We start from the raw sequence: 21,898 nt of genomic DNA on the forward strand, positions 1-21,898 counted from the left end.
TTGGGTATTTTTCTGGCTCACAGGGAGTCCTCCACTTACGACTACTTGTTTAACGACCATTCGAAGTTAGAACCGCACTGAAAAAAACCCACTTAACAACTGGTCCTCGCGCTTAAAACCGTTGCAGCGTCCGTACAGTCATGCGATCAAAATTCGGGCGCCATCTTATCATCTCCGTTTGTGACTCTCCTGGCTGACTTCTGACAAACGTCAATGAGGGGAAAAAGCCGGATTCATTTAACGACTTCATGATTCATTTAACGGCGGTGATTTGCTTAGCAACCTTGCCCCCCACCAAAAAAATCAGGTAGCAATTCACTTAACAACCCATGTCCTTAGCAACGGAAATTCCGGTCCCGTTCACAGCCTTTAGTTGAGGGCTACCCGTATTTTAAATCCCCGAAATTACAGACCTTCGCTAGATAAATGCAGGCAGGGCAAGGTATCATAGAGCATGTGCAGAGGGCCAGTGGAGACATTTTGCAGCCTGCCAAAGAAAGACATAAAATTGCAGACGAAACAATTGGAATGCTAAAAATCTGGAAATGGGAACAGATGTTATGACTTTAACAGGCCGGGAAGACGGTAAGACACGCTCTGAGTGAAAAGTATTTATTTATTTATTACATTGATATTAATTAAAAATGGACGGTGCGGTGGCCTAGAAATGGAGCTCTCGCCTCACAATCAGGAGGCTGTGAGTTCGATCCCAGGTAGAGGCAGATATTTCTCTCTCTGGCCACGATGAGAATATATCTGCTGAACAAAACTCCGCACTGGCAACAAGAAAGGCATCCGGCCAGTAAATACTCAGCTCCATTCAGTTGCCCAGACTCCACCCCAGAAGGAATTATGGCGTCATTAAAAGGAGAGGGATGATTGATATTAATTTAAAAATGTATTTAAATACTTGGTGGCCTGTAAACTAAAGTGCTGGCCAGTAGCTACAAAAAGCAGGTGGCTGGGGAATTCTGGGAGTTGAAGTCCTTGGGTCTTAAAATGGCCGAGGTTGCGGAGTGCCTTACACCATCATTTGATAGCCCTCGCATTCGGACAATACGCCATCCTGGCTTAGGACGACCTCAGCTCGTTTTAGGAGAACAGCTTCCGGCGATCTTAGTTTGTTTGCTTTACAGACTTTACAGCTTAACGGAGTTGGAAGGGACCTTTGTAGGTCATCTAGTCCAACCTCCCACCCACGCAAGCACCATTTCTGTTACAGATCTGTCCAGTCCTCCAGGGATGAAGCTCCCACAACTTCCGAAGGCAACTTCTGTTTCATCGGTTGATGGTTCTCACTGTCAGAAAATGCCTCCTTATTTCCAGGTTGAATCTCTCCTTGTTCAGTTTCCATCCATTATTCCTTTGTCCGGCCTTCAGGTGTTTTGGAGAATAGATGGACCTCTTCTTCTTTGGGGAAGCCCCTCAAATATTGGAAGATGGCTATCCTGTCTCCCCTGATCCTTCTCTTCACTAGACTAGCCATGCCCAGTTCCTGCAACCGTTCGTCGTATGTTTTAGCCTCCAGTCCCCTCATCGTCCTGGTTGCTCTTCTCTGCACTCTTTCTAGTCTCACAACATCTTTTTTTACAGTGTGGTGACCAAAACTGGATGCAGTACTCTAGGTGTGGTCTTACTAAGGCTTTGTAGAGTGGTGTTAGTACCTCCCTTGATCTTGACTGTATCCCTCTGTTAATGCAATTTAGGATTGCGTTGGCTTTTTTGGCTGCCGCTGCACACGGCTGGCTCATATTTAACTGGTTGTCCACTAAGACTCCAAGATGCCTCTCACAGTGACCGCTATTAAGCCTGGTTTCACCCAGTTTGTATGTGTACTTTTGGTTTTTCTTGCCTAAGTGTAAGTGCTGAGGGCACGGCCCTGTGCCTGGTGAGGATTCAAAAATCTGGGATTTCGTACTATCTGGAACAAGCTCCCCCCGGAGATACGGAGGATCCCGGATCTGCGCACCTTCCGCCACGCTCTAAAGATCTTTTTATTTCACCAGGCCTAACTTTCTCCCTCTTTTTAAACAAATTTTTAATATTTTTTAGTATTTTTAATATTCGAAGTTTAAATTTGTTTTAAATTGATTGGGGTTTTAATCTGTCTGGGCCAAACTATTTCATTCGATTTTATTTCTGCTTTTTAAATTTTGTATGTATGTATTTTATTGTTGGCTGTTCACCGCCCTGAGTCCTTCGGGAGTAGGGCGGTATATAAATCAAATAAAAGTAAAGTAAGTAAAAGTAAAAAAACAGGCTCCCTTTAGCAAACCGAGGTAAATGTCAACTCGCAAAGCATCCTTGGCCTGCTCTCGAGTTGCCATAAGGAAGGGGGATAGGAAACCGACGAAAAAGCACAGCAGATGCACAAGACAGATGCACATTCCAGACTTATCTCTCTCAAGGTTGTCTCTCAGGGTTACCCACAACGGCCGGAGGGGAGTGATCTCTACAACATCGGAACCCTGACAGCAAGCCAGCCCTGACATTAAGCATTACCCCTATTCGGGGTAGAAATTGGTCCCTATTGCGGGATCTCAACTGTCTGATCTTTTCCCTCTCAGGACAGGCGAGATCCAAGGAGCCAGACAACTTTTAGATCTTTTCGGCTTAAATCGCTATTTTCGCTACACCGAGATCTACCCTGGGAGTAAAATCACCCATTTTCAAAGGTAAAAAAAAATCTTTGGGGGGTCTTTGTTTAACAATCCCATAATCCCTTGCGGGGTGGAGTCTGGGCAACTGAATGGAGCTAGCAGAGTGTTTTTTAATGGCCGGATGCCCTTCTTGTTGCCAGTACGGAGTTTTGTTCGGCAGATACATTCTCATTGTGGGGACAAGACAAAATGTTGGTTATCCTGGCATGGTATGGCTACCTTATTTGTGGCACCATCGATCTCCGTGAATTTCTGGCCTTCCACCAGATCCCGACGAGGTGGTCAAGGCTCAAAATCCCTTGGGGATCATCTTGGAGGATCAAGGAAGCGTGCCGTGTCTCCAGCAGGGCCTGCCCTATGAAATAGTCCTCGCCCTTACAACCGTTTGTAAACGTTGCTGGCTGGGGAATTCTGGGAGTTGAAATCCACCCATCTTAAAGTTGCCAATCTGGTGAAACACCTCTCCAAAGAACTGGAAATCTTAGCTGGAGGGTGGGATAGCGGTTGAGGGCCTTTTATGGACTAGGCAACTGTTTAACCAGGTTTGTGTAAGGTCTCCTGCCTTGAGCGGGGAGGGTTAGACTAGAAGACCTCAGAAGTCCCTTCCACACCTATGATTCTCCGTTCTATGTTCTCCTTGTCTCCTCTCCAGGTTGAATCAACAGAGTGGCATCCCGTTTCATCAGATGCTCTTCTTTGATGACGAAAGCAGGAATATTCGTGACGTCGGCACGCTAGGTATCCTTAAAAGAGGGTGCATGACGGGATTCTAGAACCTTCCACTCTTGGAGCAACCCCCGAGTTTAATTATTCTAGATCTGGGTGTGAAAGAGGGTAATTAAAATTTAGAGTCGACTGTCCCTGTTCACACAACACACTGAATCAAGCTGGTCTTCTTTAGCCTAGTAAACTAATCCCTGTAATTGGCTAAATTAGGCTGGTGAGTTCTAGTTCTAGGTGGCTGAGTTCTAGGTGGCTGGGTGACTTTGGGCCAGTCACCAGGAGACCGTGAGTTCTAGTCTCCCCTTAAGCATGAAAGCCGGCTGGGTGACTTTGAGCCAATCACCACCATGAGACAGTGAATTCTAGTCCCACCTTAAGCATGAAAGTCGACTGGGTGACTTTGGGCCAATCACCAGGAGACTGTGAGTTCTAGTCCCGTCTTATGCATGAAAGGCAACTAGGTGATTTTGGGCCAATCACCAGGAGACTGAGAGTTCTAGTCCCGCCTTAAGCGTGAGAGCCAGCCGGGTGACTTTTGGCCAATCACTAGGAGACGGTGAATTCTAGTTCCACCTTAAGCATGAAAGGCGACTGGATGATTTTGGACCGATCACCAGTCCACAGTGAATTCTAGTCCCACCTTAGGCATGAAAGCCAGCTGGGTGACTTTGGGCCAGTCCCTCCTCACAGGGTTGTTGTTGTAGGGATAATAGGAGGAAGCAATATCAGGCATGTTTGCCACCTTGAGTTACTTATAGAATAATAAAAGTGGGATCAAAATCCAATAAATAAATATAAATATTGTGATACCCAAAGGGAAGGGTAGTGTCTGAGCTGATGTAGTGGAACCATCGTTTTTTGAGTCTAAGATCTCCAACTAAGACGAGTCCTCACCCCTATGTCCCTTCCTTTATCAACTCTTCAAAGATACAACGGTCTTGAAATAAGCTAATTTAACGACCGGTTCCTCATACTTACAACTGTCTCAATGCCCTCGCGGCAGGGGTGGGTTCTAAAATTGTTTACTACCGGTTCTGTGGGTGTGACTTATTTTGTGGGCGTGGCTTGATGGGGGGGTAATATGACTGGGTGGGCTTGGCCAACTTTTTTTTTTTTTTTTTTTTTACTTTTAAAAGCATTTTTTCTACAACCTTAAGAAGTTGCAGGAAAAAATGCTTTGAAAAGCCTCTGCCGATCAGGCAACTCAGCTGGGATCGTCAGAGGCTTTTCCAAAGCATTTTTTTTATCACCTCTTCGGCTGAAGAGGTTGTAGAAAAAATGCTTTGAAAAGCCTCTGATGTTCCCAGCTGAGTCGCAGGATCATCAGAGGCTTTTTTTTTTTTTTACTTTTAAAAGCATTTTTTCAGCCGAATAGGTTGTAGAAAAAATGCTTTGAAAAGCCTCTGACATTCCCAGCTGAGTCGCAGGATCATCAGAGGCTTTTTTTTTTTTTACTTTTAAAAGTATTTTTTTTTACAACCTTAAGAAGTTGCAGAAAAAAATGCTTTGAAAAGCCTCTGCCGATCAGGCAACTCAGCTGGGATCGTCAGAGGCTTTTCCAAAGCATTTTTTTTATCACCTCTTCGGCTGAAGAGGTTGTAGAAAAAATGCTTTGAAAAGCCTCTGATGTTCCCAACTGAGTCGCAGGATCATCAGAGGCTTTTTTTTTTTTTTACTTTTAAAAGCATTTTTTCAGCCGAATAGGTTGTAGAAAAAATGCTTTGAAAAGCCTCTGACATTCCCAGCTGAGTCGCAGGATCATCAGAGGCTTTTTTTTTTTTTTACTTTTAAAAGTATTTTTTTTACAACCTTAAGAAGTTGCAGGAAAAAATGCTTTGAAAAGCCTCTGCCGATCAGGCAACTCAGCTGGGATCGTCAGAGGCTTTTCCAAAGCATTTTTTTTATCACCTCTTCGGCTGAAGAGGTTGTAGAAAAAATGCTTTGAAAAGCCTCCGACGTTCCCAGCTGAGTCGCAGGATCATCAGAGGCTTTTTTTTTTTTACTTTTAAAAGCATTTTTTCGGCTAAATAGGTTGTAGAAAAAAATGCTTTGAAAAGCCTCTGATGTTCCGAGCTGAGTCGCGGGATCATCAGAGGCTTTTTTTTTACTTTTAAAAGCATTTTTTCGGCCGAAGAGGTTGTAGAAAAAATGCTTTAAAAAAAAAAAACACCTCTGATGAGGTGGGCGGGGTAAGCGAGTGGCGACCGGGCCAGGGACCGGTTCAGGGGCGTTCCAGCCAATGTTATTACTGGTTCTCAGAACTACTACAAATTTTTACTATCGGTTCTTGCTCCGAACCGGGAGCAACCCACCACTGCCTCGCGGCCACAGAAATGGTGATCGAAAACACTCGGTGAACATCATACGTGATGTTCGCCATGTCCCACACAATCAATCGCCATTTGCCAACCGGTTTCCAACAATCCAAGTACACTGGGGAAGCCAGAGGAAAATCGCCAGTCAAGCTCTCGCAAGTGGCCTCAATGCCTGGGAAGGTTAAAAGAAAAACTAAATTGACGGACAGTGTTAACTTTTTCCTGTTGTTTTCTTTCAGGAGTTGTGTGTGTCTCTGTTCCAAGAGGCATGACCCTTTCTCTCCTCAAAGAAGGCTTAGAGAGTTTCGCACGGAGTTCCAACTCTGCCGACAAAGTTTAAACCTCAAACTTCCTGGATCTCCGTCTTCTGTTTCTCTCATGGAAAGCATCGGTCGGGGATTATGGACATTATTTATGCGTGAGGCGGAAAGAGCTCCAGTTTAATCCTTAAAAGATTTTTTCCATCCCGCGGTTACAATAGACCGAGGTTCTGCCAACGTCGTCGTCCCTTTAAGACTTGTGGACTTCAACTCCCAGAATTCCCCAGCCAGCATGGAATTCTGGGAGTTGAAGTCCACAAGTCTTAAAGGGGCCACGTTGGCAGAACCCTCGCCATTAAACCAGCGAAGCGAAGTCGTGTTTGTGACTTTCTTTCATCCCAATAAAAACTGGGGGAAAAAATATAAATCGTTCTTTCCGTTTATCCATTAGCGCAGGGACTGCGGACAGTTAATTAGGTTTAAAGGATGATTTTGATTGGCGGAAAAGTCACCCGGGATCACGTTCCTGACCTCCGGAAGATAATAAAAACAGCTAAAGGGTTCCAAAAAGATTTTTATTTTATTTTTTATCTTTACCGTTTCTACTAATACTCTTGGTTTAACTTTAGCGTAAAACATTTGTTTCTCACTCAACTTTGGTAGCTTGAAGATTCCCAGAATTCCCCAGCCAGCGATAGACCTCGATTTATAATTACTCGTTCAGTGACCATTCCAAGTTACGACGACACTGAAAAATATGACTTTTGATCATTTTTTACACCGATGAACTGTTCCCGCATCCCCAAATCACGTGATCAAAATTGGGACAAGGCATAGAATCAAAATCCCGTGAAGGATTACTACTGCTTTACAAAGCCTTAGTAAGGCCTCACCTGGAATCCAGCATCCAGTTTTGGTCCCCACATTACAAAAAAAACAGATTTTGAGACTTTGGAAAAAGTGCAGAGAAGAGCAACTAAGGTGATTAAAGGCCTGGAGATTAAAACATATGAAGAAAGGTTGCAGGATTTGGGTTTGGCTAGTCTAAAGAAAAGAATTCGGGGGGACATGATAGCAGTATTTCAATATTTGAGGGGCTGCCCCAAAGAAGAGGGGAATCAATTTATTCTCCAAAGCAGGACAAGAAGCAACGGATGGAAACTGATTAAGGAGAGAAGCAACTTAGAACTATGGAGAAATTTCCTAACTGTGAGAATAATTAACCAGCGGAACAGCTTGCCACCAGAAGTTGTAGGTGCTTCATAACTGGAGGTTTTTAAGAAAAGCCTGGACTGCCACTTGTCTGAAATGGTCCAGGCTCTCCTGTTTGAGCACAAGGAGTTAGTCTATAAAACCTCCAAGGTTCCTTCCCAGCTCTATTCTAATTGATATTCTGGCTAAAATCAATCCATAGGTTTTGCAAAGGCCTTCCAGCCGAAAAAGCCAAACTTTACGACCAAAATTGAGCCCCAAAATGTCTGTTGCTAAACGAGACCTTTCAGTGACTTTGTCCCGTTTAATGACCGTTCTTGCCACCGTCGTTAAATGAATCATTGCACTTGTTCAGTGAGTAGCCCGGTTGTTAAGCGAATCCGGCTTTCCCCCCTTGACTTTGCTTATCGGAAAGGTCGCTGAAGGGGATCCGCAATGACCCGGACACTGCGACCGTCATAAATACGAGTCGGTTGTCAAAAGCGTCTGAATTTCCTGAATTCACGTGACCACGGGGGTGCTGCGACGGTTGTGTGAAAAACAGTCATAAATAAATCACTTTTTTTTTTCCCCTGCTGCCGTTAGGACCTCAAAATGGTCACTAAACGAATGGTTGTAAGTCGAGGACAACCTGTGCAGGATCTGGGAAAGAAATGGCTAACAAAATGGCTGGAAAGGGACCTTGGAGGTCATCTAGTCCAACCCCCCCCCAAACCCTCTTCAGACAAATAAATTTGAGTGGATTAAAGGGTGCAGCCCCTTTAAAGATTTTTTGGGGGTTACTGTTCCTTTAAGAGACAGAAGGGTGGGACAATGACGTCACAAAGCACATGATTTATCGGCTCCCCCAAATCCTCTTCTCTCCCCGCCCACAACGCTTTCATCACATGTCTCTAGAGGAAAAAGCCGAGTGTCATTTTACCCCTTATTTCCGGTTCTCATTTAGTTAGTACTAGCGGGATATTTTAGGACCCAATGGAAGTATTTCAAGACTCCCCAACCAATTAATTGGCTTTTAATGTATTCATTCCTTTACTTAAATATTTCCAGGTGGCCATTTCAATGCCAATTGATGCCGTTTTCCATTACAGCTGCTTTCTTCTCTTTGCGTAGTAGCCCTCTCTTTTTCCACTCTTGCTTCGCTCGGGAGCCGGTCGTTTACGAGCGCATAACGCAAACCCTTGCCTCCCTTTAGTTTGTTTCCACCCTCGTGGCACGTGACGGGGGCGGGGCGAGGCTGGTAGGTGGGTGAAGCCGGAAGAGGAAACCCAGTGAATTTCCCACCAGGCGAGATGAGTGGTTTGGGGAAGCTGTTTGGGAAAGGTGAGAGTCCTATTCCAGTTTCCCCCCCCCCCTCGACAGAGAGTTGGTATCGCCCGAAGCCCATAGGGGATCCCGAGATTTGGGAGCAACCAAGTGGCACGAGGGGGGGGAGGGGAGAAAGAAAGAGAAAGGGAGGGGAGGAAAGAAAGGATGAATAGATGAAAAGAGAGAAAAATAGGGGAGTTTACTATTTCTCCCCCCCCCCCTTAAAAATGGGGCCTTATTTACAAGAAGTGTGGCTGGGTGGTTTTAATTGCTGCTGCTCCCCAGGGTGCATTGCCCCCTCCCCATTTATAGGAAAGGACCTGCTCATTATTTTGGGAGGGGTGTGTGAAGATGGATGGATGGGGAAGATTTGCATGGGAGATGTTGAGAGCCCCCTTTTACAAATTCTGCTTTTTTCTTGTTTTTATATACCGTTGTTTTTTTTTTTAAAAAAAGCTGGAGTGAATTAATTTTATGGGAAGTTTAAGGTTAACGATGCATGCAACGCCCCCCCGTCCCCCCCCCCCAAAATGGTGTATTCCACTAATGCATTGGGTTGGGGCTTGCAACAGAACCATAGAAGGCCCAACCCATTGAGGATGATGGGATCCCCAATCTGATGGGAATAATGGGATGCCCAACTCAGTGGGGATGATGGGACCCCCCAACTCAATGGGGATGATGGGAACCCCAACTCAATGGGGATGATGGGACCCCCAACCCAATGGTGATGATGGGAACCCCAACTCAATGGGGATGATGGGGGTCCCAACTCAATGGGAATGGTGGGACCCCCCAACCCAATGGGGTCAATGGAACCCCCAACTCAATGAGGTTGACGGGACCCCCAACTCAATGGAGATGGTGAGATTCCCAACTCAATGAGGTTAATGGGACCCCCAACTCAATGGGGATGATGGGACCCACAACTCAATGGGGTTGATGGGACCCACAACTCAATGGGGATGATGGGACCCACAACTCAATGGGGTTGATGGGACCCACAACTCAATGGGGATGATGGGACCCACAACTCAATGGGGTTGATGGGACCCACAACTCAATGGGGATGATGGGACCCACAACTCAATGGGGTTGATGGGACCGACAACTCAATGGGGTTGATGGGACCCACAACTCAATGGGGATGATGGGAATCCCCACTCAATGGGGATGATGGGACCTCCAATTCAATTGGGATGACAGGGCCGCTCAAATTTTATGGAGATGACAGGGCCCCCGAAATTCAATGGGGATGATGGGGGCCCCAACTCAATGAGGACGATGGGACCCCCCAAGTCAACAGGGATGACGACAGGATTACCATATTTGAACCAAGCAGCTTCGCAGTCATCATCTTGAGATAGATAGATAGATTGATAGATAGATAGATAGATAGATAGATAGATAGATAGATAGATAGATAGATAGATAGATAAGGGAGGGAGGGAGAGAGAGAGAGAGAGAGAGAGAGAGAGAGAAAGAAAGAAAAAAGAAAGAAAGAAAGAAAGAAAGAAAGAAAGAAAGAAAGAAAGAAAGAAAGAAAGAAAGAAAGAAAGAATTCTTTATTGGCCAAGTGTGATTGGGCACACAAGGAATTTGTCTTTGGTGCATATGCTCTCAGTGTACATAAAAAGAAAAGAGACATTCGTTAAGTATCATAAGGTACAACACTTAATGATAGTCATAGGGTACAAATAAACAATCCGGAAACAATATCAATATAAATCGTAAGGATACAGCAACAAGTTACAGTCATACAGTCATAAATGGGAGGAGATGGGTGATAGGAACGATGAGAAGATTAATAGTAGTGCAGACTTAGTGAATAGTTTGTCAGTGTTGAGGGAATTATTTGGTTAGCAGAGTGATGGCGTTCGGGGGGAAAAAACTGTCCTTGTGCCTAGCTAGTTGTTCTGGTGTGCAGTGCCCTATAGCGTCGTTTTGAGGGTTGGAGTTGAAACAGTTTATGTCCAGGATGTGAGGGGTCTGTAAATATTTTCCCAGCCCTCTTTTTGGCTCGTACAGGATACAGGTCCTCAATGGAAGGCAGGTTGGTAGCAATATTTTTTTTTGTTCTCTATGTTCTTTTGTACTAAGTAGAGTTTCCTGTTACACTTGAGCAGTTAAGCAGTAAAGCACATGGTGACTGTACCCTTTATTTGTGGTGCTATATAGCTTTATTTGTGGTGCAGTATATAGGTCCTCAATGGAAGGCAGGTTGGTAGCCATTGTTTTTTCTGCAGTTCTAATGATCCTCTGAAGTCTGCGTCTGTCTTGTTGGGTTGCAGAACCAAACCAGACAGTTAGTAGAGATGGTTCTCAGCTGGTCAAATTTCTTTGATGTGACACCAGCCCTTCCTCCCTTCTCCTGTTCTCCAGGCAAGAAGGCTAAGGCCCCCACCCCGCAGGAGGCCATCCAGAAACTACACGAGACGGAAACCATCTTGGTCAAGAAGCAGGAATTCCTGGAAGAGAAGATCCAGCAGGAGCTGCAGTCGGCTAAGAAACATGGCACGAAGAACAAAAGAGGTAGGAGGGTTCGAGGAGCCGGGAAAAATATAAAATAAATAGGAAAGGCGTTCTCCCCAAATAGGTAGTCCTCAACTTACGACCCACAGCCGCGCCCCAAATTGTATGTTGTTAAGGGAGAAATTTTGTCGAGCGAGTTTGGCCCCGTTTTCTTGCCACCGTTGTTAACGGAATTCCCTGCGGTTGTTAAATTAGTAACCCGGTTGTTAAGTGAATCCGGTTTCTCCAGGACGCAAAAAAAGGAGATCGTGTGACTCCGGGATTCTGCAATCGTCATAAGTGTGAGTCAATTGTCCAATGTCCAAATGTAAATCACATGGGGTTAATGCTGCAACGGGTCATCATTTTATTGACGGTTATTTAGAAAAATTGATATTGCGGCCACATTCGCAAGTGGCGACTCAAGGCGGCTTACAAAAAGATAAAAACCACCCTATAAAAGAAATAAAAAATAATAAAGTAATAATAAAATAATAACCCACCCCACCCCTTCCATCCTGGCGACATACTACACGGTCATAAGTGTGAACAGTGGTCCTAAGTCACTTCTTTTCCAGTGCCGTCGTAACTTTGAACGGTCGCTAAACGAACTAAATCAAGGGCTAGCTGTATTATCAGTTGTTGTTGTTGTTTTTGGAAATGGACACGTGTGAATGCACATCCGTAGGTGTGCTTTGAATCATGTGTTCGGTTTTTTAACCCTTATTGCAGAGAAGGGCTGATTTAGAGGGGAGTTAGGTCCATGGTGATTTCCTTGTAAACGTTTCATGACCCAACTCAGTGCCTTCCGTCGTGCCCTTTAAAACCTATTTTTTCAAGCAAGCCGGGCTGGCTTAAGAAGAAATTTTTAAATGTTTTAAATGTTTTAATTGGTGGTGAGTTTTAATTGGGCCAAATTTATATATCTTTTAAGTGTTTTTTAATATTTGTACTGCATGTTTTTTAATTCTGGCTGTACACCGCCCTGAGTCCTCAGGGAGAAGGGCGGTATATAAATTCAATAATAAATAAATAAATAAATAAACAAACTAGGTAACGTCATCGGTGCCTAACATCATCAGTGCACTGATAATGTTACCGAGTTCGGCAACCAAAAATAAAAGAAGTGGTACCAATCCAGATGCACCAACTCAGCAAATATTACAAACCAAAATCCACAGATTCCACAAATTTTCAAAAATGTCCCAATGCTGTTTTTGCTTTCAATCCAGTCCAGTTATCCAAAACGGAAATAGAACAATTAAGCAATTTCAAGTCTTTTAAAATATATACTTGGGAAAAAATAAAATCAGTCCAAAATAGGTTCGCCGCTCCTCTTCATTTACTGCCCATCACGGTCCCATGCATCAATAAGGGTTTTTCTTAGTAGAAAAAAAAAAAAGTAAAAGTTTCTCACCGCTCTGATCACTGTCGTTCAGATCTTCCTTCCTGAAGTTGCTACAGTCTCCGCAGCCTAATGGCTGCTGCTCCGCTTCTGGAAAAAGGGCTTTCCTGGCTCAACCAGGGACTTAGCGATGTCCTTGGGACATCGCCTCAGGACATGCCCTCCACTACCACAGTCTAAATGAGACTGTGTGGTCTGGTTCGGAACCGTCCAGGAGCGGAGTTTCTCGGAGTTTCAGGAGCCCTAGAAACCCCGCACATCTCGCCGCGACGCCAACTTCCAGTCTCAGAGAGCACCAAAGACCCCACAGTCATCATCGTCGTCGTCCTCCTCCTCTCCTCTACGCACACCCCTCCCTTCTAGCACTGATAATGTTACCTAGTTCGGTCACAAAATGTCCACAAGGAAACAACCAAGCTCAGAGAGCACCAAACACCGCACAGCTCAACCCCAAACTACAAATATTCATTTTTACTGAAGGTCATTTAATCTCAGGGCCCCCCAAAATCAGAAATCTTGATTTTGACTCACCCAAAAACTTCCCTGAGTTCGACAGCTTCATCAGAGGCGTAAAAAGCCCTTGTCATAAAACGGATGACCCTTGATATTATTTATGCCTCCTTTGCTGGGCCAGATTTAAAGAAAAAGTACAAAAAGTTTTTTTTTTTAGAAAAAACACCCATATCAGTTTAAATCCTAAACTCCCAGATCTCTTTGTTTTAGCATATCTTTATACAGGCTGACTGACCTTGTCTGGATTTACTTAAAACAAACTCAGGCTGATAAGTAACTAGGATAGAAAACAATCTTAAATTCCTAGAGTGTAGCCGTTTCTCAACTTCAGCTACTTTAAGATGTCTGGACTTCAACTCCCAGAATTCCCCAGCAGGCTATGCTAGGCTGACTAAGGAATTCTGGGAGTTCCACACGTTTTAAAGTGAGCTTAAATGGTAAAATCCCCAGAAAAAGACTACAGGTAGACCTCACAACCACAATTCAACCTCAAATTTCTGTTGCTAAGTGAGGCATTTGTTAAGTGAATTTTGTTCCATTTTACAACCTTTCTTGCCCTAGTGGTTTCCAAGCAGTGGAAGCCTTTTAAACACAGAGAGAGAGAGAGAGATACACAGAAAGACAGAGAGACAAAGAGAGATACATACAGAAAGACAGAGAGAGAGAGACAGAAAGAGAGAGATACAGAGAGAGATACAGACAGAAAGACAGAGAGAAAGAGACAGAGAGAGATGAGAGAGACAGATAGAAAGACAGAGAGACAGACAGACGAGAGAGACAGAGAGAGATACAGAGAGAGACAGACAGAAAAAGAGATGCAGACAGAAAGACAGAGAGAGAGATACATACAGAGAGAGACAAGACAGAGAGAGAGAGATGAGAGAGACAGATAGAAAGACAGAGACAGACGAGACAGAGAGATAGAGACAGACAGACAGAGAGAGAGATACAGACAGACAGAGAGAGAGATACAGACAGACAGAGACAAGAGAGACAGATAGACAGAGACAGAGAAAGACAGAAAGAGAGAGAGAAAGAGAGAGAGAGACAGAAAGAGAGAGAGATACAAACAGAGAGAGATGAGAGATATAGAAAGAGAGACAGATACAGAGAGACGAGAGACAAAGACAAAGAGAGAAAGACAGAGAGATAGACAGACAGAGATGAGAGAGACAGAGATACAGAAGAAAGAGAGAGATACACAGAAAGACAGAGAGACAGAGATGAGAGAGACAGATAGAGAGATACAGACAGAGAGAGAGATACACAGAAAGATAGAGAGACAGAAAGATACACAGAAAGACAGAGAGACAGAAAGACAGAGAGAAAGAGACAGAAAGACAGAGAGACAGATAGAGAGAGACGAGAGAGACAGATACAGAGAGAAAGAGAAGAAAGAGAGACAGAGAGACAAGAGAGAGAGACGAGAGAGACAGACAAAGGCAGAGAGAGAGAAAGACAGACAGACAAAGAGAGACAGAAATACAGACAGAAAGACAGAGATGAAAGAGACAGACATACAGAGAGAAAGAGAGATGGAGAGAGAGACAGACAGAAAGAGAGAGAGAGATACACAGAGGGAGAGAGATGAGAGAGAGAGAATCACTAATCACACAGACCAAACTTAAGAGCTGCGTGTTTGGGTGCTGGGATGCGGAGAGGAGAGGAAGAGGAGGAAAGTGAGGAAGAAGAGGAGGAGAAAGAAGAAGAAGAAGTAGCAGAAAGAGTGGGAGGAAGAGGAGGAAGGACGCCGAGCTCAGGAGTGGCAAGCCAGTTGCAAGTGCAGCCGGCAGGGAACTTTTGCACCTGTCTCAACAGGTGGGAGAGCAGCTCCTGCAGACGCCCGGCGTGCCTGGGGGTGAAAGACGCGCCTTCAGCTCACCTCCACCTGGCCGTCGCTGCCAGTCAATCGGCCGAGGGGCTGGCGAGTTGCAGCTGCATCACCGGCCTTCGTGCGCTCGCCACCTCCTGTGTGTCCACGCAGGAGGAGCGACGCAGGCCAGATCCAAACACCTTGCGGTCCGGATGAGTTTGACATGTCTGATTTATATCAGGATGTCTCCAACCTTGGCAACTTTTAAGACTTGTGGACTTCAACTCCCAGAGTTCCTCAGAGCTGGCTGAGGAACCCTGGGAGTTGAAGTCCACAAGTCTTAAAAGTTGCCAAGGTTGGAGACATCCTGATCTTTATTAATAAATCCAACACAATGAGTCCTTAACTCAACAACCACAATCGGGGAGCAGAGTTTATGTTGCTAAGACAGACAGTTATTAAGTGAGTCGGCCCCAATTTTACCGCCGTTGTCTTTTTGGCCATGCCGCAGTCGTTAAGCGAACCCAACGGTCGTTATATGAATCCGGCTTCTCCCCCTTTGACTTTGCATGTCGGAAGCCAGGTGGGAAGGTTGCCAATGGAAGTTGTAATGTAAAGGCCTAGGGGTATCGGTCCCTTTTTTCAGCGCCGTCGTAACTTGGAACGGTCGTAACTTGGAACAGTATGGCCGTTTGCAAGCCGCCTTGGACAACCAACCCAAATTCACAAATTTCCTATCTCGTATTTGGCGTGTGGGTGCGTCAGTAAACATCCCCATGCTTCTTTCCTGCATGAGGACTAGAAACATGGGTGGGGCCTACTACATTTGCGACTTCCATTCGTTGCAGCTGCTCTGCAAGCCCTCAAGAGGAAGAAACGCTACGAGCAGCAGCTGGCCCAAATCGACGGGACCCTCTCCACCATCGAATTCCAACGCGAGGCCCTCGAAAACGCCACCACCAACACCGAAGTGCTCAAGACCATGTCGGACGCGGCTCAGGCCATGAAAGAGGCACACCAGCATATGTGAGTAGCGCGTTTTCCAGGCGGATATAGAATAAGCAGGCCGGTTCTCCTTGGGTTTAAAAAAATCCGGTCCATGTTTTGCCTTTAGCTTAGAGCAGTGGGTTTTTTTTTCCAGTCTGGGCCGCTTTTAAGACGGGTGGACTTCAACTCCCAGAATTCCCCACCCCACAGTCCTCTCTCTCCTCTTCCTTTTCCTCTTCCTTTTCGTCTCCCTTCTTCGCCTGATCCTCCTCCTCTCCTCCTCCTCCTCCTCCTCCCTCCATTTCACAAACCCCCCCTCCCTTCCTACACTGATGATGTTACCAAGCTGGGTCATGAAACGTCTGTAAGAAAAGCACCAAGCTCCGAGAGCATCAAGGACCCCACAGCCCTTTTCCTCCTCCTCCTCCTCCTCTTCCTCCTTCGCTCCCTTCCACCAGCTCCTTCTCCCCTCCCCTTCCTTCTCTCTTCCTCCCTCCACTTCACGAACCCCACCTCCCTTCGTACACTGATGATGTTACCTAGCTGGGTCACGAAACGGCCTGCAAGAAAAAAAGCTGCCAAGCTCAAGAGACCGACAAGGATCTCTACGGCTTTCTCTTTCTCTTCCACCCCCCCCCCCTCCAGGGACATCGACAAAGTGGACGACTTAATGGCCGAAATCACCGAACAGCAGGACATCGCCCAACAGATCTCGGATGCCATATCTAAGCCGGTCGGCTTCGGGGACGACGTGGATGAGGTAAGCGGAGGGCTGAGAGATCCGTAGGGGTGGCCTTCGGAGGGACGGGTGGACTTCAACTCCCAGAATTCCTCACCCCACAGTCCTCCTGCTCCTCCTCCTCTTCCTCCTCCTCCTTCTCTCCCTTTTCCTTCTCTCTTCCTCTTCCTTCTTCTCTTCCTTTTCCTCCTCTTCCTTTTCTTCCTCCTCCTTCCTTTTCCTCCTCTTCATTTTCTTCCTTTTTCTTCTCTTCCTCCTCTTCCTTTTCTTCCTTTTTCTTCTCTTCCTCCTTTTCCTTTTCCTTCTCTTCCTTCTCTTCCTTTTACTCCTTTTCATCCTCCTCCTTCTCTTCCTTTTCCTTCTCTCTTCCTCTTCCTCCTTCTCTTCCTTTTCCTTCTCTCTTCCTCTTCCTCCTCCTCTCCCTTTTCCTCCTCTTCCTTTTCTTCCTTTTTCTTCTCTTCCTCCTCTTCCTTTTCCTTCTCCCTATTCCTTCTTCTTTTCCTTTTCCTCCTCTTCCTTTTCCTTCTCTCCACCTCCTTCTCTTCCTTTTCCTCCTCTTCCTCTTCCTCCTTTTCTTTTTCATTCTCTCTTCCTCCTTCTCTTCCTTTTCATTTTCTCTTCCTCTTACTCCTTCTCTTCCTCTTCCTCCTCCTTCTCTTCCTTTTTCTTCTTTCCTTTTCCTTCTCTTCCTTTTCCTTCTCTTCCTTTTCCTTCTCTCTTCCTCTTCCTCCTCCTCCTATTCGTTTTCCTTCTCTCCTCCTCCTTCTCTTCCTTTTCCTTCTCTCCTCCTCCTTCTCTACTTTCTCTCTTCCTCTTCCTCCTTCTCTTCCTTTTCTTCCTTCTCTTCCTTTTTCTTCCCTCTTCCTCTTCCTCCTTTCCTCTTCCTTTTCCTTCTCTCTTCCTCTTCCTCCTTCTCTTTCTTTTTCTTCTCTCCTCTTCCTTCTCTTCCTTTTCCTTCTCTCCACATCCTTCTCTTCCTTTTCCTTCTCTCCTCCTCTTCCTCTTCCTCCTCCTCCTTCTCTTCTTTTTCCTTTTCCTTCTCTCTTACTCCTTTTCTTCCTTTTCCTCCTCCTCCTCTTCCTTTTCCTTTTCTCTTCCTCTTCTTCCTTCTCTTCCTTTTCCTTCTCTCTTCCTCCTCCTCTTCCTTTTCCTTCTCTCCACCTCCTTCTCTTCCTTTCCTTCTCTCCTCTTCTTCCTCCTCCTCCCCTCCTCTGCCTGCTCCTCCTCCTGTCCTTCCCTGCATGGGGCTTTGGATGCGAATCTCGCCCTTCTTCCTTCTCAGGACGAGTTGCTGGCTGAACTGGAAGAGATGGAACAAGAAGATCTGGACAAGGAGCTTCTGAATGTTGGGGAGGCCAGTCCGGAGCTGCCCAATATCCCCTCTTCTCGCCTCCCCAGTGTGCCAGGTACGACGACATCCAGGCCCCCGAAGCTTAATGCAGGTAGTCCTCGACTTACGTCCGCAAGACCACTGACATTCCTGTCGCTCAGCAAGGCGGGGGTTAATGGACTCACACCTAGTTTTATGACCCTTTTGTTAAGTGAAACACAGCATTTGTTACGTGAATCAGACATTTGTTAAGTGAATCAGACATTTGTTAAGTGAATCCAGCTTCCCTGTTGATTTTCTGGTCTGAAGCCAGCTGGGAAGGTTGCAAATGGCGGTCATGTGACCCCGGAATGCTGCAACCGGTGTAAAAATACATGCCATAGGGATGCTGCAACAGTCATAAGTATGAGGACCAGTCATAAGTATGAGAACTGGTCAGTGATTTGTAACTTCGGTCACTAAACGAATGGTTCTAAGTCAAGACCACCTGTATCATGTCACGAAAGACACCCCCTCCTCCCATCAGTCTGACCCCTTCTAGTTGTGGCGGACGTACAGGTCGTCCTCGACATACGACCACAACTGAGCCCAACATTTACGTTGTTAAGGGAGAACATTTCTCAAGTGAGCTTTGCCCCGTTTTATGACCTTTCTTGCCACCGTTGGTTAAGTGAATCCCTGCCGTCCTTAAGTTAGCAACAGCATTGTTAAGCGAATCCGGCCTCCCCCGTTAACTTCGCTTGCCAGAAAAATCGCAGAAGGGGTAATCCCGTGACCCCGGAACTCTGCGACCGTCATAAATACGAGTTGGTGGCCAAGCGTCTGAATTTCGATCATGTGACCATAGGGTTGGCTGCAAAGGTCGTTAAGCGTGAAAAAACGGTCGTAAGTCCTGTTTTCTTCAGCGCCCGTTGTCACTCCGGTCACGAAATGAACCGCTGTAAGCCTAGGGCAGGGGTCAGCAACCTGCGGCTCCGGAGCTACATGCGGCTCTTTGGGCCCTCTGCTGTGGCTCCCTGTCAGGTGATCCCACCATTGGCTGTTTCTCCCCTCCCAGTCACTCCTCGCCTGGCCTGAGAAGGTAAGGGCGACGGCGGGGATGGAGAAGCGGCCAGGACAGAGACAGAGAGATACAGTGAGAGGGGGAGAAAGAGAGACATAGAGAGATATACAGAGAGGGGGAGAGAGAGATGTATATAGAGAGATACAGAGAGAGAGGGAGAGAGAGAGAGAGACATAGAGAGATACAGAGAGGGGGAGAGAGAGAGACATAGAGAGATACAGAGAGAGAGAGAGGGAGGGAGAGAGATATAGAGAGATATAGTGAGGGGGAGAGAGAGGGACATAGATACAGAGAGAGGTAGAGAGAGATAGATACAGAGAGGGGGAGAGAGAGAGGGAGAGAGAGATATAGAGAGATACAGAGAGAGGGAGAGAGATACAGAGAGATACAGAGAGAGGGAGGGAGAGAGATATAGAGAGATACAGTGAGGGGGAGAGAGAGAGACAGATACAGAGAGAGGGAGGGAGAGAGAGATATAGAGAGATACAGTGAGAGGGAGAGAAAGAGAAAGAGACAGAGATACAGAGGGGGAGAGGGAGAGAGAGAGACAGAGATACAGAGAGAGAGGGAGAGAGAGAGAGATATAGAGAGATACAGTGAGGGGGAGAGAGAGAGACATAGATACAGAGAGAGAGGGAGGGAGAGAGAGATATAGAGAGATACAGTGAGAGGGAGAGAAAGAGAAAGAGAGACAGAGATACAGAGAGAGAGAGGGAGAGAGAGACATAGAGATACAGAGAGAGGGAGAGAGAGAGAGATATAGAGAGATACAGTGAGGGGGAGAAAGACAGATACAGTGAGGGGAGAGAGAAAGACATAGAGAGATACAGAAAGGGGGAGAGAGAGACATAGAGAGATATATAGAGAGAGGGAGAGAGAGATAGAGAGATACAGTGAGAGGGGGAGAGAGAGAGAGATAGAGAGATACAGTGAGAGGGGGAGAGAGAAAGACATAGAGAGATACAGAAAGGGGGAGAGAGAGACATAGAGAGATATATAGAGAGAGGGAGAGAGAGATAGAGAGATACAGTGAGAGGGGGAGAGAGAGAGAGATAGAGAGATACAGTGAGAGGGGGAGAGAGAGAGACATAGAGAGATACAGAGAGAGAGGGAGGGGAGAGAGAAATATGTCAAAAGGATTTTGTGACTCCCGCTGTTTTCTTTTCGGTGGGAAACGGGGCCAAATGTCTCTTGGAGTGTTTAAGGTTGCCGACCCATGGCCTAGGGACTACAGCTGCCGGGTGCCAGCTGTCGATAATGGGATGCCAGTCCCGCCCAGCAGAAGTTGACCACGGACGGCAGAGCCCCTTTCCGCGAGGTCCCGGATTCAAATCCTGCCTTTTTTTTCCCTTCCCCGCAGCTTCCAAAGTGCCATCGGCCTCCCTGGATGAGGAAGACGAGGAAATGAAACAGCTTGCCGCCTGGGTGTCGTGATGCATTGTGGGAAATTCCCTCCCTTCCTCGCCTCCCTTGGTTTTCTACGGAGAAATAGGCAGTGAGAGATGGAGAAGATCCAATATTCTCCCCTCCGGTTTCCATGGCCAGGAAAGTTACGGGGAGGGGCGGGGGGGGAGGTCGAAAAAGAGGGGAGGGCCGGAAGTCACACCCACATACACACCCTGCCTAAAATGACCTTACGTGCCGAATGTAAAGAGTTTTATAGACAGATTTATATAAATATATATATATATCTATATATCTACAATATAGAACGGGAGCCTGTTCGGGGGGGGGGGGTGAGAGAGGGTATCGGGGCTGAAAAGACCTCCTGCCCCGCCCCCCCTCGCCCCGCCCCCCCCTCTCCAGATAAAGACTGAATCTTGATATCATCTAGAGATTAACTTTCTTTTTTTTTTCCAGTTTTCAAAAAAACAAAACAAAACAGGATTTTGGCCCGCGTTGAGGGGGGGCTCAGGAGGAGCGGCAAAACCCGGTCGGAAAATGAAGCTTGGGGGGAAAAAAAAAAAAGAAAAATTCTCGAGAATTTTGACCCTCTGTTTTTGTCCTTCGTTGTCTGGCTATTTGTCCGATTTTGGGGCGTCCGTTCCCGTAACTGTTGCTCGCTCTCTCGCTCTCCCCTTTTGGGACAGAAGGGGGGGGGAAATGGGGAGGGGGGGTTGTCAGCTTCGTCTGTTGCCAAACACACAAACTCTGGTTGTGCAAAGGATGCCGTCTAGGATTCTCCTCCCGTGTGTTGCAAAGGAATTTTTTTGGGGGGACGGGTTTTGTGGGGGGGGGGCGGGCCGGCGTTCTGCCTTGGAAGGCTGGACGGATGGATGGAAGGAGGGTGGGCGGACGGGCGAGGGGAGGCGGGAAATATCGGGGAACAAAGGGAGAAAAATTGTGACTTAGTTTGAACTGGAGGTACTCGTTCTGTCCTGGTTTTATCGGTAGCGTGTATCTGTTAAAACACGTTTTTTTGGGGGGGGGTTCGTCGGTTAACGGTTTGCTTCGACTCGCGCCTGGTGTTTTTTCTCTTTTCTGTTTTAAAGCTTGCTCGTTCTGTCTTTCTCCTTTTTTTTTTCCTTTTTTTTAAAAAATTGACTTGTGGGCAGGAGCTGGGATGGTGGGTGGGGGAAGCGTGGCCCCACCCCCCGCCACTGACACGCGTGTACTCCTGCGGTGACCTGTTGCTATGTTGCTTTCTGTGCCCGGTGAATAAAGTGCCCTGAACTGTGTTGTCTGAACTGAGTGGCATGTGACGTTTGTTTTTCTCCAGCACCCCCCAAAAAACGAATTTGCACCCAAAACCAGTGTTTTTTTTTAACCTCCGCCACTTTAAGAGGTACGAACTTCAACTCCCAGAATTCCATGCTTTACGTGGATTTCACTTCCCAGGATTTTAAGTTTAAGACATGAACTTCGACTCCCAGAATTCCATGCTCTACGTGGATTTCACCTCCCAGGATTCTAGGTTTACGAGGTGAACTTCAACTCCCAGAATTCCATGCTCTACGTGGATTTTACCTCCCAGGATTCTAGGTTTACGAGGTGAACTTCAACTCCCAGAATTCCATGCTTTACGTGGATTTCACCTCCCAGGATTCTAGGTTTAAGGG

At 46.4% G+C, this 21,898-nt stretch overlaps 2 protein-coding genes across 2 annotated transcripts in view; both read left to right on the forward strand.

Moving 5' to 3' along the window:
* MDP1 (magnesium dependent phosphatase 1) overlaps positions 1-6,385 on the forward strand; it is a 9,532-nt gene extending 3,147 nt beyond the window's left edge. Inside the window, exons 4-6 of the mRNA XM_034405417.3 lie at positions 2,568-2,675; positions 3,313-3,398; positions 5,938-6,385. Coding sequence (XP_034261308.2) covers positions 2,568-2,675; positions 3,313-3,398; positions 5,938-6,038 — 295 coding nt within the window. The 3' untranslated portion in view covers positions 6,039-6,385. The remainder of the gene's footprint in view (positions 1-2,567; positions 2,676-3,312; positions 3,399-5,937) is intronic.
* A 2,002-nt stretch (positions 6,386-8,387) lies between these two features.
* CHMP4A (charged multivesicular body protein 4A) lies at positions 8,388-21,526 on the forward strand. The gene is made up of 6 exons (XM_087891654.1): positions 8,388-8,493; positions 10,861-11,010; positions 15,569-15,746; positions 16,353-16,467; positions 17,729-17,852; positions 20,200-21,526. The coding sequence occupies exons 1-6, from the start codon at positions 8,463-8,465 to the stop codon at positions 20,271-20,273; spliced, it is 672 nt and encodes a 223-aa protein (XP_087747780.1). The 5' UTR covers positions 8,388-8,462; the 3' UTR covers positions 20,274-21,526.
* The last annotated feature ends 372 nt before the right edge of the window (positions 21,527-21,898 follow it).

The sequence above is a fragment of the Pantherophis guttatus genome, chromosome 4, assembly GCF_059756535.1.
Source record: "Pantherophis guttatus breed Tessera chromosome 4, ASM5975653v1, whole genome shotgun sequence".
Lineage (NCBI taxonomy): Eukaryota > Metazoa > Chordata > Lepidosauria > Squamata > Colubridae > Pantherophis > Pantherophis guttatus.

Bases quoted from the DNA above. Each gene is read 5' to 3' on its own strand.
- CHMP4A (XM_087891654.1), top strand. From the start codon at position 8,463: ATGAGTGGTTTGGGGAAGCTGTTTGGGAAAG. The intron at 8,494-10,860 runs GTGAGAGTCCTA...CCTGTTCTCCAG, and splicing joins GGGGAAGCTGTTTGGGAAAG to GCAAGAAGGCTAAGGCCCCC. The intron at 16,468-17,728 runs GTAAGCGGAGGG...CTTCCTTCTCAG, and splicing joins TCGGGGACGACGTGGATGAG to GACGAGTTGCTGGCTGAACT.